This window comes from Macaca mulatta, chromosome 3 (assembly GCF_049350105.2).
Source record: "Macaca mulatta isolate MMU2019108-1 chromosome 3, T2T-MMU8v2.0, whole genome shotgun sequence".
Lineage (NCBI taxonomy): Eukaryota > Metazoa > Chordata > Mammalia > Primates > Cercopithecidae > Macaca > Macaca mulatta.
The window spans coordinates 11,243,463-11,261,645 of NC_133408.1; the positions used below are offsets into that span (position 1 = coordinate 11,243,463).

Sequence of the window (18,183 nt, forward strand, 5' to 3'; positions counted from 1 at the left end):
TTGAATGTTGGTATTCCTGTTCAAACAGTTGTGGTTTTTTTTTTTTTTTTCCTGAAAAATACAAGTTTAACTTAGTTCCTTCTGTATTAGTTGGCCCAGGCTGCCGTAACAAAACACCACAGAGTGGATGGCTTAAACAACGGAAATGTACTTCTCCCAGTTCTGTAGGCTGGGAGTCCACGATCAAAGTGCCAACAGTTTCAGCTCTCTTCCTGGCTTGCAGACAGCCATTTCCTCACTGTGTCCTCACATGGTGGGAGGTGGGAGGACGTCTGTCTCTTCCTCTTTTTTTTTTTTTTTTAAGAGACACCTGGGCTCAAGCAAACCTCCCACCTCAGCTTCCCAAGTAGCTGAGACTACAGGTGCATGCTACCACACCAGGCTAATTTTTTTTTTTTTTTTTTTTTTTTTTTTGTAGAGATGGGGTTTTCCCATGTTATCCAGGTTGGTCTTAAACTCCTGGGCTCAAGTGATCCACCCGCCTGAGCCTCCCAAAGTCCTGAGAGTACAAGTGTGAGCCACTGCGCCTGGCCTCTTCCTGTTCTTGTAAGGCCACAGTCCTATTAAATTAGGGTCTCATCCTCATGACCTCATCTAACCTAAATCATCTGCCAAAGATCCTACCTTGATATACAGCCACACTGGGGTGAAGACTTCAGCATATGGGCTTGAGGGGAGGAGGAGACACACAATTCAGTCCACAGCACCTTCCATACCAAGGCCTGACACGGAGTTTCTAGCTCCTAATTTACATTTCTGGGCAGAATTTACATAGTGTAGCTGGGTCACAAACCCTTTCCCTCATCCATAAACTCAATTCTGTTAGGTTACTGGATGTTTTAGTCTATTTTCTGTTGCTATCACAGAATACCTGAAACTGGGTCATTTATAAAGAAAATAAATTCACTTTTTACAGTTACAGAGGCTGAAGGGGCTGCATCTGGTGAGGGCCTTCTTGCCGGTGGAGACTCTGCAGAGTCCCGATGTGGCGCAGGATATCACATGCCAAGGAGGCTGAGCATGCTAATGCTAGCTCAGGCCTCTCTTCCTCTTCTTATTTAGCTACCAGTTCCTCACCCAGGATAACCCATCAATGCATTAATTCGTAATCGAGTAACCCATTTATGAGAACAAAGCCCTCATGATCCAATCACCTTTTAAAGGCCCCCCAATCCCAATATTGTCATATTGGGGTTAAGTTTCAGCATGAACTTTGGAAGGGCCATTTAAATCACAGCACTGGAGGAATAATTCATCTCTAAATCTGGACTACCTCCATCCCCACAGCAAACCTGAAAGGAAGAATGGCAAAAATATTCCTTCACTCAAACACAAAATAAATAGACTATCCTGGCTACAAATTATCGAAAAGCACATCAGACTCTTCAGCAAAGAGAAATGCTCTTTTCAAAAAGACCACCTCAACCTTACAGTGTGAGTGGCCCTCACTGAGGCTGCTGTCAAGCCTGGGGTAGCAGTGCCCTTGCACATCCTCAGCTCCTCCAGATAACCTGGGGTAAGGGGCGAAGCTGCAAAGTCATCAGAGCCCCAGCATGGCAACCACAACAGAATGACAGCAAAGTTATTCAGCAGCCTTTGCCACACCTTAGAAACGGAAGTTAGGGCTGGGCACAGTGGCTCACGTCTGTAATCCCAGCACTCTGGGAGGCCAAGGCAAGAAGATCACCTGAGGTCAGGAGTTCAAGACCAGTCTGGCCAACATGGCGAAACCCTGTCTCTAATAAAAATATTAAAAAATTTGCCAGGTGTGGTGGTGCATGCCTGTGATCCCAGCTACTCATGAGGTTGAGGCAGGAGAATCACTTGAACCAGGGGGTAGAGGTTGCAGTGAGCCAAGATTGAGTCACTGCACTCCAGCCTGGGCGACAGAGTGAGACTCTGTCTCAAAAAAGAAAAGAAATGGGAGGGGAGGGGAGGGGAGAGGAGAGAAAAAGAAATGGGAGTTGGATCTGCATCTTTAAAATCCTGGTGCCAAAAGCATCAGGACACTGCCAGAGACAAATGGATGCTGGGCTGGCCCCTCTCCTGCAGAGGTGCAGGATCTAGTTTAATGTGAAGCCTGTCAAGAATTCCCATCAACAGCATCCTTTCCATTTGGTCTCTTCTCAAGCAATTCAGGCCTTTATCATTCCACAATGACCCTGGCCCTGCACTTACCTGACCACCTCCACCCTCACGGTCACAGCCACCAAAGTCATCAGAACAAACGTTGCTGGAAAATGGCTAAAATCGTAGCCCCAAATTTAGGTGTCACACTCTAACAGATGAGGCCCTACAAGTGAGATGCTGAGATGAAACCAGGCACCCTGCAGGCTGAGAGGTGCAGCTCATATACAAGGAGGCTGGCAGGGCTGGTGGCCTTGTTCCAGTCCACTGAGCAATGCAGGGTCTGGCCAGCAGGGATAAGCAGTGCAGAGCTAACTGTGGCAGCAGCACCAAGGCTCCAGTGGGGGAGGAAGGCTGAAAGGACCATCCCCAGCAAACATGCAGGATACCCCCACAATGCAGTGCCCCATGAATAAGCTGGTGCAGAGCTCTTGGCATGCGATGGAGGGGGCACAAATCACCTGGAAGGCTTTCCTGACTCAACAGTTCTGGGTACGTCACTGTGTCACCACACACATGCACGCACACGCACACACGCACAGGCACGCACACGCGCACATGCATACATGCACGCACACACCCCAAAGCCAAAGCTCACTGGGCTCCTGGACCACGAACAAGACTAAAGAAATCACACTTCCTCTGTTCCTCCACTAGGTGCGTGATACAAGACCATCTGGGCTTCCACCAGAAATCAGCTTTGTAAACAGATGACAGGTGGAGAGACAGCCTGCACCTCCTCATCACACTCTGTCATGGTTGAACTGTATCCCTCTCAAACTCGTATGGCAAAGACCTTCCTGACCTCCACCTGAGACTCAGACTGTATCTGGAGACAGGTTTTGTTTTGTTTTGTTTTGCTTTTGTTTTTGTTTTGAGACAGAGTCTCACTCTATTGCCCAGGCTAGAGAACAGTGGCGCAATCTTGGCTCATTGCATCCTCTGTCTTCTGGGTTCAAGTAATTTTCCTGCCTCAGCCTCCTGAGAAGCTGGGATTACAGGCATGTGCCATCACACCCAGATCATTTTTGTATTTGCAGTAGAGACAGGATTTCGCCATGTTGGTCAGGCTGGTCTTGAACTCCTGACCTCAAGTGATCCACCCACCGTGGCCTCCCACAGGCCAAGGGATTACAAGCATGAGCCACCATACCTGGCTGGAGATAGGATTTTTAAAGAGGTAATCAAAGTAGAATGAAGCAGTTAGGGTGAGCCCTAATGCAGTCTGACTGGTGTCCTTATGAGAAGAGGAAATCTGGGCCGGGCGCAGTGGCTCACACCTGTAATCCCAGCACTTTGAGAGGCCATGGCGGGTGGATCACTTGAGGTTAGGAGTTCCAGAACAGCCTAGTCAACATGGTGAAACCCCATCCCTACTAAAAATACAAAAATTAGCTGGGTGTGGTGGCAAGCACCCGTAATCCCAGCTACTCTGGAGGCTGAAGCAGGAGGATCCGGGAGGTGGAGATTGCAGTGAGACGAGATCACGCCACTGCACTCCAGCCTGGGCAACAAAGTGACACTCCATCTCAAAAAAAAAAAAAAAAAGAAGGAATCTGGACACAGATACATTCGGAGGGATGATCCTGTGAGGACCCTGGGAGAAGACACCATCTCCAAGCCAAGCAGAGAGGCCTCAGAGGAACCAATCCTGCCGACACATTGATCTTGGACTTCTGGCCTCCCGAACTGTGACAAAAAAATTCTGTTGTTTAATTCACTCTGCTAGTGGTATTTTGTTATGGCAGCCCTGGCAGACTAACACAGTCTCCAAGCTGAAGAGGGCTTATGTGAACTATACTAGTCAACAGGGAAGAGGAGTTGATTCAGGCAGTGGTAAAAAATCAGGATCCTGGCCAGGTATGGTGGCTCACGCCCATAATTCCAGCACTTTGCGAGGATCACTCGAGCTCAGGAATTTGAGACCAGCCTGGGCAACATAGTGAAACCCTGTCTCTACAAAAAGAAAACACAAAAATTAGCCAGGCTTGGTAGTGCACACATGCCTATAGTCTCAGTTACTTGGGAGGCTGAGGCAGGAGGATGACCTCAGCCCAGGAGGCAGAGGTTGCAGTGAACTGAGATCATGCCATTGCACGCCAGCCTCAAAAAAAAAAGGATTCTGTTGGACTCACCAAGTTTTTATTAATTAATTTATTACTTTGGTTTGTGGTCACCCAGGCTGGAGTGCTGGAGTGCAGTGGTGCAATCTCAGCTCACTGCAACCTCCACCACCCAGGTTCAAGAAATTCTCTGGCCTCAGTCTCCCGAGCAGCTGGGATTACAGGTGTCCACCATCACGCCCAGCTGATTTTTGTATTTTTAGTAGAGATGGGGTTTTGCCATGTCGGCCGTCGGCCAGGCTGGTCTCGAACTCCTGACCTCAGGTGATCCACCCACCTTGGCCTCCCAAAGTGCTGGGATTACAGGCATGAGCCACCACACCAGGCCTCTCACCAAGTTTTTAGGTAAAGAGGTCTTGTAGCCGATCTGTAAAGGGCTAGAGTAGTTCACCAGGTCTCCAAACTCCAGCCCATGTTCTTCCCACCACACTGCAGCACTAATTCTGAAACACCACAATCAGGAGGCTCTGCTTTAAACAGGAGGTGCTTGTAGCTAAGTGATGAAGACTCCGGAAGCTGAACTGTGTGACACCACAGACCTCATATTGCCCTTCCTGTTCATGGCTGCTCTGTGAAACTGTAGTATGTTATCAGATAAAAGCAGTAAAAAAAAAAACAAAAAAACAAAAAAACAAAAAAACTGGTTCATTTAGGACCATTACGACTTTTTTTTTTTTTCTAAAAAGCTTTAATGATAGGATTTTTAAATCCAGAGTTAATTTATTTCTATGAGCCTTCATTTCCAAAATCAAAGCTGTAAATCATGCTTGGTAGAGCACTTGGGTTCAGGACTCAAAAGGCACTTGATTAAAATGTTTTTCTTGGGCTGGGCAAGGTGGCTTATGCCTACAATCCCAGCACTTTTGGAGGCCGAGGTGGGTGGATCACTTCAGCCTAGGAGTTTAAGACCTGCCTGGGCAACATAGCAAAATCCTGCTTCTACAAAAATTACAAAAATTAGGTGGGCATGATGGCATACACATGCCTGTAGTTGCAGCTACTCAGGAGCTGAGGTAGGAGGATCACTTGAGCCCCGAAGGTTGAGGCTGCAGTGAGCCACGGCTGTGCTACTGCACTCCAGCCTGTGTGACAGCCAGATCCTGTCTCAAAAAAAAAAAAAAAAAAAAAAAAACCAAAAAAATTTTTTCAATTGACTAAATTTTTTTATGTTTATCATATGCAACATATGAAATATGTATACGTTGTGAAACATCTAAATCAAGTTAATTAACACATGCATTACCAATATTTTCTCATTTTTGTGGTGAGAAACACTTAATACCTATTCTCTTAGCAATTTTCTATTTTTTTTTTTTTTGAGATGGAGTTTCATTCTTGTTGCCCAGGCTGGTGTACAGTGGCATGATCTCAGCTCACTGCAACCTCCGCCTCCCGGGTTCAAGTGATTCTCCTGCCTCAGCCTCCCGAGTAGCTAGGATTACAGGCGCCTGCCAGCATGCCCAGCTAATTTTTGTATTTTTAGTAGAGATGGAGTTTCATCATGTTGGCCAGGCTGGTCTCGAACTCCTGACCTCAGGTGATCTGCCCACCTCGGACTCCCAAAGTGCTGGGATTACAGGTGTGAGCCACCACACCCGGCCTCTCTTAGCAATTTTCAAGTATATAATACATTGTTATTAACTATAGGTGCCATGTTGTACAACAGATCTCTTGAACTTATTCCTCTGATCTAACAGAAACTTCATATCCTTTGAGCAACCCCTCCCTATTTCAGCCCACCCTGTCCCTGACCCTTGGTAACCATCATTTTATTCTACCTCTGTGAGTTCACCTTTTTTACACTCCACATGTAAGTGAGATCATGCGGTTATTTGACTTTCTGTGCCTGGCTTATTTCACTTGACATACTGTTCTCCAGGTTCATCCATGTTGTCACAAATGGCAGAATTTCCTTCTTTAATAAAAGGTGAATAGCATTCCAGTGTGTATATTTTGGTGATTAAAATGTATCTAAAATAATCAGGGAAAGATGATGGCTTGAAGTCTCAGACAAACCATTAACCAAAAGTTACCCTATTCCTGTTACCCTATTCAGGCTGATATGCCTAAAAACTATAAAAGAAACTAAAAACTATAAAAAAAACTATTCTTGGGGCCAAGTATGGTGGCTCACACCTGTAATCCCAGTGCTTTAGGAGGCCAAGGCGGGCTGATCACAAGGTCAGGAGATCGAAACTATCCTGACTAACACAGTGAAACCCTATCTCTACTAAAAATACAAAAGAAGAATTAGCCAGGCGTAGTGGTGGGCACCTGTAGTCCCAGGTACTCAGGAGGCTGAGGCAGTAGAATTGCTTGAACCCAGGAGGCGGAGCTTGCAGTGAGCCGAGATGGCGCCACTGCACTCCAGCCTGGCCGACAGAGCGAGACTCCATCTCAAAAAAAAAAAAAAGATAAACTATTCTATAACACAGAAAAATTCTAAAAATGATACTGAAACATTGATCAAGTTTGAAAATGATACCATTAGAATCTGTCTATAGCTGACATACCACGACCTTCTGGGACGCAGTTTTCTTAATTGTAAAAAGAGTTGACTAGATGAGTCTTCTCCTCCAGATCTCAGGTTTATGCATTATAACATTTAGTCACCTACCTTTAAAAAAAGTATGTTGTGCTTTTGTGTCCTAAATTATTGTTTAAATCTGTATTACAAAGAATTTTACTAATTCAACTCTCAACTCTTTTTTTTGAGACAGACTCTTGCTCTGTCCCCCAGTCTGAAGTGCAGTGGTGCAATCTTGGCTCACTGAAACCTCTAAGTGATTCTCCTGCCTCAGCCTCCCAAGTAGTTGGGACTACAGGCACTCGCCACCATGCCTGGCTAATTTTTTGTATTTTTAATAGAGACAGGGTTTCACCATGTTGGCCAGGCTGGTCTCAAACTCCTGACCTCAGGCGATCCACCTGCTGCCTTGACCTCCCAAAGCGCTGGGATTACAGGCGTGAGCCACTGCACCCCGCCCAACACTCAACTCTTACTCGCTGAATTTCTGTGCATAAGTCCAAGAAATGTGATGATCACCAGAGCCTTAAAAAAATTCCTTTTTTTTGAGCCAAGGTCTCACTCTGTCACCCAGGCTGGAGTACAGTGGTGCAACAGCTCCAGGCTGAGGCTCCAGGGATCTTCCCACCTCAGCCTTCTGAGTAGCTGGACTACAGGGGTGCACCACCATGCCCAGATAATTTTTGTATTTTTGGACAGACAAGGTTTCCCCATGTTGCCCAGGCTGGTCTGAAACTCCAGGGCTCAAGTGATCCTTCTGCCCTCAGCCTCTCAAGGTGCTAGGATTACAGGCATGCACCACTCCACCCAGTGAAGAAAATTCTTTATTCATATCAGCTCCTATCAGGGACCCTTGAATGCAGAAGTTGCAAGTTTCACAGAAGCAAGTATTCCTGATGATGATCAAGACATGCTCCTCCAGTACCATCCAAACCCTCCACATCCAGTAACGGCAGGAACTGATTTCAGGGCCAAAGGTGCGTGCCTCCACACTGGCTCTTGTGCTTGGTGACAGCCCAGGGGATTCTTGCAATGGGTGAGACAGAGGTTCCCTTGCTCATAGCCTCCCTGGGAGGAAGCTCAGTGGCTTCCCCTCCCCGCCAGACCAAAATCCTATCAGTGGCCTGACCCTGCTGTATCTCTGGTCACTCTGTCCTCTGGCTACTCCTGTCCCCTTCCCATGCCTTGGACACAGGCCCATGCCCCAGCAGATGGCCCTTCCCGCCAGCTTGCTCACTTCGCCCTGGCCTCTGCTTTAATGTCACGCTGTCAGTGCTCTCTCTGTCTAAAATAGCACTCCCTCCTCCTTCCTCCATACCCCACTTCCCCAGTTCATTTTTCTTCTTAGCATTCAGCATCTGACATCACAGTCATCTGTCATCTGTCTCTCGCCAAGAAAGCGTCATTTCTTTCCATGAGAGCAGGGGCTTAGTGTTCAATGCCTTATTCCCAGCACTGAGGTGTTAATAGATCTTGTCCTACCACTGTCGTAGCATTCTAAGGCTGCTGTAACGAAGCGCCACACACCAGGTGGCTTCAACAACAGAAATGTGTTCTCTCATATTAAATCTGAAATCAAGGAGTCAAGAGAGTGGCTTCCTTCTGAAGGCTGCATAGAGAATCTGTCCCGTGCCTCTCCCCCGCCTGCTAGGAGTTTGCTGTCACTCTTTGGCACTCCTTGGCTTGTAGATGCACCTTCCTGGTGTCTGCCTTCATCCTCACATGATGCCTTTCCTCATGCATGTCTGTGTCTACATTTCCCCTTTTTCGTCAGGACACCAGTCACAATGGATTAGGGCCACCCCCTAATGACCTCCTCTAGCTGGATTAACTCTGTAAAAATGCTGTTTCCAAATCAAGTTACATACTGAGATACTAAGGATTAAGACTCCAGGGTTTTTTTTTTATGGAGGCAACAATTCAATCCATAATAACCACTCAGTTGCATAAGACACCGGACAAGTGAGTTAACCTTCATCGGTAAAACGGGCCTACTAATTGCACCTACTGCATTTGGGTGATGGAGACAGGGTCCCTGGCAGAAAAGAAGCACAGCCCTTGCCCCTTATGTGAGCTATACAGATATTGACGTGAAGAACGCTGGAGGCTCTGCTCATGAGCATGGGCCTTGGAACCATGCTGGTCGGGGTCTGAGCCCTCACTCTGCCGCTGGCTGGCAGTGGCCTCGCACAAGTGGTTGAAACTGAGACGAATCTCAAGATACATTTTAAGTATTATACAACAATGCACACCAACTCCTTAGCACACACTGAGCTCTCTGTGAATGTCAGCCGCCACAGGCAGGGCTGAGGTAGGGCCTGACAGCGTCACCTTTGTCTCAACTGTATCTTGCAAATTCTTCAAGGTAGTTGCTTGAACTCAATAGTTAATCACAGCAGCAGGGAACAAGAAATGAGATCCAAGAGGAGACCGTGCTGGGATTCCTCAGGTAACTTCTCTAACAAAAAATTATGTCTTTTTTTTTTTTTTTTTTTTTGGAAACAGGCTCTTGCTCTGTCACTCAGGCTGGAGTGCAGTGGCACGATCATGGCTCACTGCAGCCTTGATCTCCTGGGCTCAAGCAATCCTCCTACCTCAGCCTCCTGAGTAGCCGGGACCACAGGCATGCACTACCACGACTGGATAATTTTGTATATATATACATATATACGTATAATATAACATATAAAAATATATATATACACACACACACACATATTTTAGACAGTCTCACTCTGTCACCCAGGCTGGAGTGCAGTGGCACGATCTCAGCTCACTGCAACCTCTACTTCCCGGGTTCAAGCAATTCTCCTGCCTCAGCCTTCTGCGTAGCTGGGACTACAGGTGCACACCACCATGCCCAGCTAATTTCTGTATTTTTAGTAGAGACAGGGTTTCACCATGTTGGCCAGGGTGGTCTCGATCTCTTGACCTTGTGATCTGCCGGTCTCGCCTCCCAAAGTGCTGGGATTACAGGCGTGAGCCACCGCGCCGGGTCTAGAATAGAAATTTCTTCCAAAAAGATACACAAATGCCCAATAAGCACATGAAAAGATGCTCAAAATTATTAGTCATAGGGAAATGCAAATCAAAACCACAGGGAGAGTTCTACCAGTGGAATCTGATGGTGTGATGTCTCACAGAAAGTTCTCCACTCCCAGACATGGGTCCCTCTGCTTCCTGCCATGGGAGCACAGATATAAGCATCGTGGGAAGGTAAAGAGCTTCCCTAAGGATGACCCTTCCAAGCTGGTCAACGTCACAGCCTTCCTGGGATACAAGGCTGGCACGACCCACATCACACGGGAAGTCGACAGGCCAGGATCCAAGGTGAAAGAGAAGGAGTTGGTGGAGGCCGTGACCACTGTGGAGACACCACCTATGGTGGTTGTGGGCATTGTGGGCTACGTGGAAACCCCTTGAGGCCTCAGGACCTTCAAGACCATCTTTGCTGAGCACATCAACGATAAGTGCAAAAGGCATTTCTCTAACAACCGGCAGAAATCTAAGAAGAAGGCCTTTACCAAGTACCGCAAGAAATGGCAGGATGAGGATGGCAAGAAGCAGCTGGAGAAGACTTCAGTAGCATGAAGAAGCACTGCCAAGTCACCCGCGTCACTGCCCACACCCAGACACGCCTGCTTCCTCTGTGCCAGAAGAAGGCCCAGCTGATGGAGAGCCAAGTGAACAGAGGCACCATGGCTGAGAAGCTGGACTGGGCCCAGGAGGGGCTACAGCAGCAGGTACCTGTGAACCAAGTATTTGGGCTGGACGAGATGATTGACATCATCGGGGTGACCAAGGGCAAAGGCTACAAAGAGGTCATCAGTTGTTGGCACACCAAGAAGCTGCCCCACAAGATCCACCGAGGCCTGTGCAAGGTGGCCTGGATTGGGGCACGGCATCCTGCCCATGTGGCCTTCTCCATGGCATGCATTGAGTAGAAAGGCGACCATCAGCACACTGAGATCAACAAGAAGATCTATAAGACTGGCTAGCGCTACCTTACCGAGGATGGCAAACTGATCAAGAACAATGCCTCCATGGACCATGTCCTGTCTGACAAGAGCATCAACCCTCTGGGTGGCTTTGTCCAATATGGTGAAGTGACCAATGACTCTGTCATGCTGAAAGGCTGTGTGGTGGGAACCAAGAAGCGACTGCTCATTCTCTGCACATCTTTGATGGTGCAGACCAAACGGCGGGCTCTGGAGAACACTGACCTTAAGTTCACTGACACCACCTCCAAGTGCGGCCATGGCCACTTCCAGACCATGGAGGAGAAGAAAGCATTAATGGGACCACTCAAGAAAGACCGAATTGCAAAGGAAGAAGGAGTTTCATGCCAGGAACAGGTTCTGCACCTGGTGGGGCCTCAATAAAAGTTATCTTTAAAATATTATTAATTTTAAAAAACCACAGGGAGAGACCACTTCACACCACTAGGATGGTTATCATTCAAAAAAAACAAAACTGAAAATAGGTTGGGCACGGTGGCTCATGCCTGTAATCCCAGCACTTTGGGAGGCCGAGGTGAGTGGATCACCTGAGGTCAGGAGTTCAAGACCAGCCTGGCCAACATGGTGAAATCCCATCTGTATTAAAATATATGTATATATATATTCAAAAATTAGCCAGGCATGGTGGCTAATGCCTGTAACCCCAGAGTCTGAGGGATGAGAATCGCTTGAACCCAGGAGGTGGAGGTTGCAGGAGCCAAGACTACACAACTGCACTCCAGCCTGGGCGACAGAGTGAGACTCTGTGTCAAAAAAAAAAAAAGAAAAAACTTGAGGCCAGGCACGGTGGTTCACGCCTGTAATCCCAGCACTTTGGGAGGCTGAGGCGGGTAGATCATGAGGTCCGGAGATTGAGACCATCCTGGTTAACATGGTGAAACCCTGTCTTTACTAAAAATACAAAAAATTGCCCGGGCGTGGTGGCAGTTTCCTGTAATCCCAGCTACTCGAGAGGCTGAGCAGGAGAATGGCGTGAATCCAGGAGGTGGAGCTTGCAGTGAGCCAAGATCGCACCACTGCACTCCAGCCTGGGTGACAGAGCGAGACTCGTCTCAAAAACAAAAAAAAAAAAACAAAAAAAAACCAAAAAAAACCCTGAAAATAAGTATTGGTGAGGATGATGTTAGGAAATTGGAACGTTCACGCATTGCTTTTGGTGGATATGTTAAAATAGTGCAACTGGTGGCTCCTTAATAAGTTAAACATAGCGTTTCCATATGTCCCAGCAAATGCCACTTCTAAGTATGCATCCTGAAGAGTTGAAAACTGAGGTTCAAACAAAAGCTTGTACATGAATGCTCATAGCAACACTATTCGCAATAGCCAAAAGGTAAAAATCTAAATGCCCATCAACTGATCAATGGATAAAGAAAAATGTGGCTTGGTGCGGTGGCTCATGCCTATAATCCCAGCACTTTGGGAGGCCGAGGCAGGCAGATCACTGGAGGTCAGGAGTCCAAGACTGTCCTGGCCAACACAGTGAAACCCTGTCTCTACTAAAAATACAAAAAGTATCTGTGTGTGGTGGTAGGCACCTGCAGTCCCAGCTACTTGGAAGGCTAAGGCAGGAGAATCGCTTGAACCCAGAAGGTGGAGGTTGCAGTCAGCTGAGACTGCGCCACTGCACTTCAACCTGGACGATAGAGCGAGACTCCATCTCAAAAAAAAAAAAAGAAAAGAAAAGAAAAGAAAATGTAACTTATGCATACAACAGAGTATTATTCAGCTATAAAAAGGAAGGAAATTCTAACACATACCATAACACGGATGAACCTCAAGAACATGATGCTAAATGAAATGAACCAGTCACAAAAAGCCACATATGGTATGATTCTATTTCCATGAAAAGTCCGTACAGAGGGAAAGTAGATTTGTAGTTACCAGGGCTGGGGGGAGGGGGGAATGCGGGGAACTGCTGAATGGGTATGGGTTTCCTTCTGGAGTGATGAAATCGTGTGGAACTAGAGAGCAGTAATGGTTGCACAACATGGTAAACGTACTAAAGGCCACTTAACTGTATACTTTAAAATGGGTAAATGGTGAATTTTGCATTATGTGAATTATATCTTGATAAAGAAAAAGAAAAAACAGAAATAATGAAGACTGTTCCCTCCCTAACAATAAATATGCTGTTTGGCTGGGCACGGTGGCTCACGTCTACAATCCCTGCACTTTGGAAGGCTGAGGTGGGTGGATCACTTGAGGTCAGGAGACCAGACTGGCCAACATGGGGAAACCCCATCTCTACTACAAATACAAAAAAATTAGCTGGGCATGGTGGCGGACACCTGTAATCTCAGCTACTCGGGAGGCTGAGGCAGGAGAATCACTTGAACCTGGGAGGCTGAGGTTGCCATGAGCCAAGATTGCGCCACCGCACTCCAGTCTGGGTGACAGAGCAAGACTGTCTCAAAAAAAAAAAAAAAAAAGAAAAAGAAAAAGAAAAAGAAAAGTAGGCTGTTCTCATAAACCAGGAGGGCTGAGTACTGAAACAGTGAAACATCCAGAAGAATGTGGGACTCAATGGGGTTCTACTGCTCCTCCCTTTCCCCTAAAAGAGCAATCCACCTTTATGCAAGTCTGTAAATGCAGTCTTCAATCACCTGGAGAATTCCTGATATAGAGCTGTACAACCAAAGAATTTGCAAGCCCTTATTTCCTTTTTAAGGACCTTAGAAACATTTATCCACCCCAGCCGGCACGAGGCCGTAACATTTACATGTCGTAAATATGCCTTGCAAAAGACCAGCAGCTTACCGGCTAAGCTGTAAGAACTGCTTATCTCCAGCATGCCTGATAGCCATCTGTGGGGGCTGCAGGGTCAGGCTGCTGAAATTCCTTACTCACCCCAATTCCCCTGGCGTGTTTGGCCTGGGGAGCTGAGATCTGCAGAGTAGAGTGAGACATCTCCTAACTCCCACCTAGCACTTGGGCTCTAAACTCAGGTCCCGTCCAAACAGCAACAGAGCCAGGTACAGTTTCTCTAAGCCCAAATATCATCTACCTACATCTTGTAGTGGTCATCTGAGTACTTGAAGGTCCCTGTGTCACTTTCTTTCTGGGAAAGAAAGGATGGGAAAATATAATGCTCCCATCTACAGGTCACTTATATAGAGGTATGGTTCCTAACCTTTTTGGCACCAGGGACCAGTTTTGTGGAAGACAATTTCTCCACAGATGGGGTGGCAGAGGGGCAGGAGGGCGGAAGGTTGGTTTCAGGATGAAACTGTAGATCTGCTGTTGTACCACCTCCAATCCTCAGGCATTAGTTAGATTCTCATAAAGAGTGGCCAGGCTTGGTGGCTCACGCCTGTGACCCCAGCACTTTGGGAGGCCAAGGCAGGTGGATCACTTGAGGTCAGGAGTTCGAGACCAGCCTGGCCAACGTGGCGAAACCCAGTCTCTACTAAAAATACAAAAATTAGGCAGGCGTGGTGGCACATGCCTGTAATCCCAACTACTCAGGTGGCTGAGGCTAGAGAATCGCTTGAACCTGGGAGGTGGAGGTTGCAGTGAGCCGAGGTTGTGCCACTATACTCTAACCTGGGCAACAGAGTGAAACTGTCTCAAAAAAAAAAAAAAAAAGAGTCTCATAAAGAGCATGCAACCTAGATCCCTCGCATGTGCAGTTCACAACAGAGTTCATGTTCCTAGGATAACCCACTACCACCACTAACCTGACAGAAGGCAGAGCCCAAGCGGTAACGCCCGCTCATACCGCTCACCTCCTGCTGTGCATCCCCGTTCCTAACAGGCCACAGACTGGCGCTCATACCGCTCGCCTCCGGCTGTGCGTCCCCATTCCTAACAGGCCACAGACTGGCGCTCATACCGCTCGCCTCCGGCTGTGCGTCCCCGTTCCTAACAGGCCACAGACTGGCGCTCATACCGCTCGCCTCCTGCTGTGCGTCCCCGTTCCTAACAGGCCACAGACTGGCGCTCATACCGCTCGCCTCCGGCTGTGCGTCCCCGTTCCTAACAGGCCACAGACTGGCGCTCATATCGCTCGCCTCCGGCTGTGCGTCCCCGTTCCTAACAGGCCACAGACTGGCGCTCATACCGCTCGCCTCTGGCTGTGCGTCCCCATTCCTAACAGGCCATAGACTGGTACCGGTTAGCGGCCTGGGGGTTGGGGATCCCTGATATAGAGGACAAGGTCAAGCCCACATTTGACCAGTTTTGGTTTTCCTAGATCTGATTCCATACACACACACACGCACACACGTACGCACGCACAAGCACGCACCTGCATGCACATGCACACACACACAAGTTCTGGGCAGATTTCAATATTTATTTCAACTTCTATTCTTCTAGGAGTTACCAGACAGCAGTAAAAGGATCAAAAAAGTAGATCAAAGAAGAAAAATAAATAAAAATCCTAAGGAGTATACAAAGAACAGTCTTTGAATGCCTAATTTGACAATTTTAAATTGTATCTTATCTAGACATAAATATTGTTAAGAAAAAGACTGTTTAACTACATGAACACCATATATAATTTTATGCTCAGAAAAAGCTGGAAGGAGGTACATACATTGATAGGTTAACAGTGGGTAACACTGGAGGACAGAATTATGAGTGGTTTTTTTTCTTTTCTGTATTTTCTAATTGTTGTAATCATCATTGTATATATAATGGTATTTCTTTGAAATAATATAAAGATTATACTGTATAATATGTAATAATATAAAGATTATAAAATACAAATAATATAACCATGTAATTTCTTGTAATAATAAAAAGACAATTATGTCCCCACCTCCACGCAATCCAAATAGGATACACCCGACATACCTTGTTGAGTTTGCCAAGTGAAGATATGAGATCCGCCCATTCACTCGAGGACTCAAAATTTCTCAAAGCCTTTTCAATCACTGAAGAGTAGCTTCTGTATCTGTAATCATTTAAGAGCTCCTGCTCTTCTGGATCCATCTTACATTCTCACAGCAGAAAAGTATCTAAAAGCAAACCAAAAAATAACCAAATGAGAGAGCCATTCGGGGATACAAATCATTCCCAACCCAGAGCTACAGAAGACAGGTGTCCACAAACACTACTGTGCACAAACTCACTGGGCAATCCTGTTCAAATATTTAGCAAGGCTTCTGGACCAGGCACTGTGGGAGATGAAAGATAAACAGTTCCCACCCTCGTGGATTCTGGGGGAGAACAGGAAACAGGAGTAGACAGTGTAAGAGTGCTAGGGCTCCAAGTAATTGACAAAACTAATTCCAGGATCAAAGCTCCAAAGCTGCTAGACTATATGTTGTCGCCAGCCGGTAATTTTGAATGAGCACAGCCCCTCCTATCATATGAAATTTTTTATTTTATTTTTTATTTTTTATGTTTTGGAGGCAGGGTCTTACTCTGCCACCCAGGCTGGAGTGCAGTGGCATGATCATGGGTCACTGCAGCCTCGACCTCCTAAGCTCAAGTGATCCTTCCTTCCACCTCAGCCTCCCAAGCAGCTGGGACTATTGGGATGCGTCACCATACCTAGCTGTTTTATTTAAAGTGTGGCAGGCATCTACCCAGCATGCCTTGTTCTCCTTTTCTGTATTAAGGGAGCACTGGTTTTGTTCACAGTAACACTATAATTCCCAGACTCCCTTGCATCTAGGTGGCCATGTGATAGCTCTTGACCAATGAGATGTCAATAGAAGCTGTGGGTCAAAAAGGCAATTGGAAAGGAGGCAGACTCCCTGGCATAAGCCTTTTGCCCTCCATTCTTCTTCTTTCTGCCTGCAACAAAGGCATGATGTTGGAGTGAAGCTACATCTTGCAACTGTCATGAAACATGCACAAAAGTCACAAACTAACGATGACTGAGTGGAATGACAGAGCCCCTGCAGCCCCAGATGGCATGGTGAAGGTACCACACGCCAACTCTGGATGCTGTAATGTCTGGTGTATGTTTTCTGCATATAACAGCTGTTTAAGCCTCTGTTCAATCAGGTTTTCTGTTATAGCCAACCACAATCCTAATTGATATATGAGGACAAACAGTATTTCACTAGTACGCTCAGTCTGAAAGGAAAGACAAATACAGAGCAATGCTATACAGTTAAACACGAGTGAATGCAGTTAGCTGGGTAGATTGCTAAACAAGTTGGATGTAGTCAATCAAATAAAAAGGCAAATATGGTAAATGGAAGAAACTGAACTGAAGGTACAACACGTTCTTTAAGCTTGAGTCTTTCATTTACGGGCCGGTACAGTTATAAAAATTTCATGAAATCTCATACTTCAATATCCAATCACTCCAGACCCAATCCAATCTTCACCAGGCCACCACTACTTTCTTTCCTTTTTTTTTTTTTTTGAGACAGAGTCTCACTCTTGCTGCCCAGGCTGGAGTGCAATGGCACAATCTCGGCTCACTGCAACCTCTGCCTCCTGGGTTCAAGCGATTCTCCTGCCTCAGCCTCCCAAGTAGCTGGGGCTACAGTCACGTGTCACCACACCCGGCTAATTTTTGTATTTTTAGCACAGACGGGGTTTCACTATGTTGGTCAGGCTGGTCTTCAACTCCTGACCTCGTGATCCGCCCACCCCAGCCTCCCAAAGTGCTGGGATTACAGGCATGAGCCACCATGCCTGGCAACCACCACTACTTTCAAGTCACCAATGGCAGAGGTTCTTTCTGTTTCCTCACTTTACCTCTCAGTAGCACTCTGCGGCAGACCACTTCTTCTCCAAGCAGCCTAGCAGCCTCCGCTTGGCCCACATACTCCTCTGGCCCCTCCAGCCCCAGAGCTTGTTTCTCACCTACCTCTCTGAAGTTCTTTCCTCCTCCTCTACCAACTGCTAAATACATTCCCTGGTGGCCGGGCATGGTGGCTCACACCTGTAATCCCAGCACTTTGGGAGGCCAAGGCAGGCAGATCACTTGAGGTCAGATATTTGAGACCAGCCTGGCCAACATGGTGAAACCCCATCTCTACCAAAAAATAAAATTAAAAAAAAATAGCTGGGCATGGTGGCACACACCTGTAGTCCCAGCTACTTGGGAGGCTGAGGCATGAGCATTGCTTGAACCCAGGAGGTCGAGGTTGCAGTGAGCCGGGACTGTGCCAATGTACCCCAGGAAGGGTGACAGAACAAGACTCTGTCTCAAAAAACAAAAAACAACAACAAAAAAAGAAAGTGAAGACTTTGGAAGGTGATTACATCATGGGATTAATGCCCTTTTAAAAGGGACACTAGCTGAACAGAGTGGCTCACATCTGAAATCCTGGGAGGCCAAAGCAGGTGGATCACTTGACTCCAGGAGTTCGAGACTAACCTGAGCAACATGGTGAAACCCCATCTCTACAAAAAATACAAAATTTAGCAGGGTGTGGGGGTACATGCCTATAGTCACAGGTACTCAGGAGTCTGAGTT

General features: G+C 46.9%; 1 protein-coding gene and 1 pseudogene across 2 annotated transcripts in view; one reads left to right on the top strand and one right to left on the bottom strand.

Moving 5' to 3' along the window:
• The window catches only part of DOP1B (DOP1 leucine zipper like protein B), a 123,159-nt gene that overhangs the window by 99,327 nt on the left and 5,649 nt on the right, over positions 1–18,183 (bottom strand). For both annotated transcript variants that reach the window (XM_015132917.3, XM_077995786.1), the window contains exon 2: positions 15,594–15,757. In XM_015132917.3, the coding sequence (XP_014988403.3) occupies positions 15,594–15,731 (138 nt within the window). In that variant the 5' untranslated portion in view covers positions 15,732–15,757. The remainder of the gene's footprint in view (positions 1–15,593; positions 15,758–18,183) is intronic.
• On the top strand, positions 9,705–11,286 carry LOC106997251 (large ribosomal subunit protein uL3 pseudogene; annotated as a pseudogene).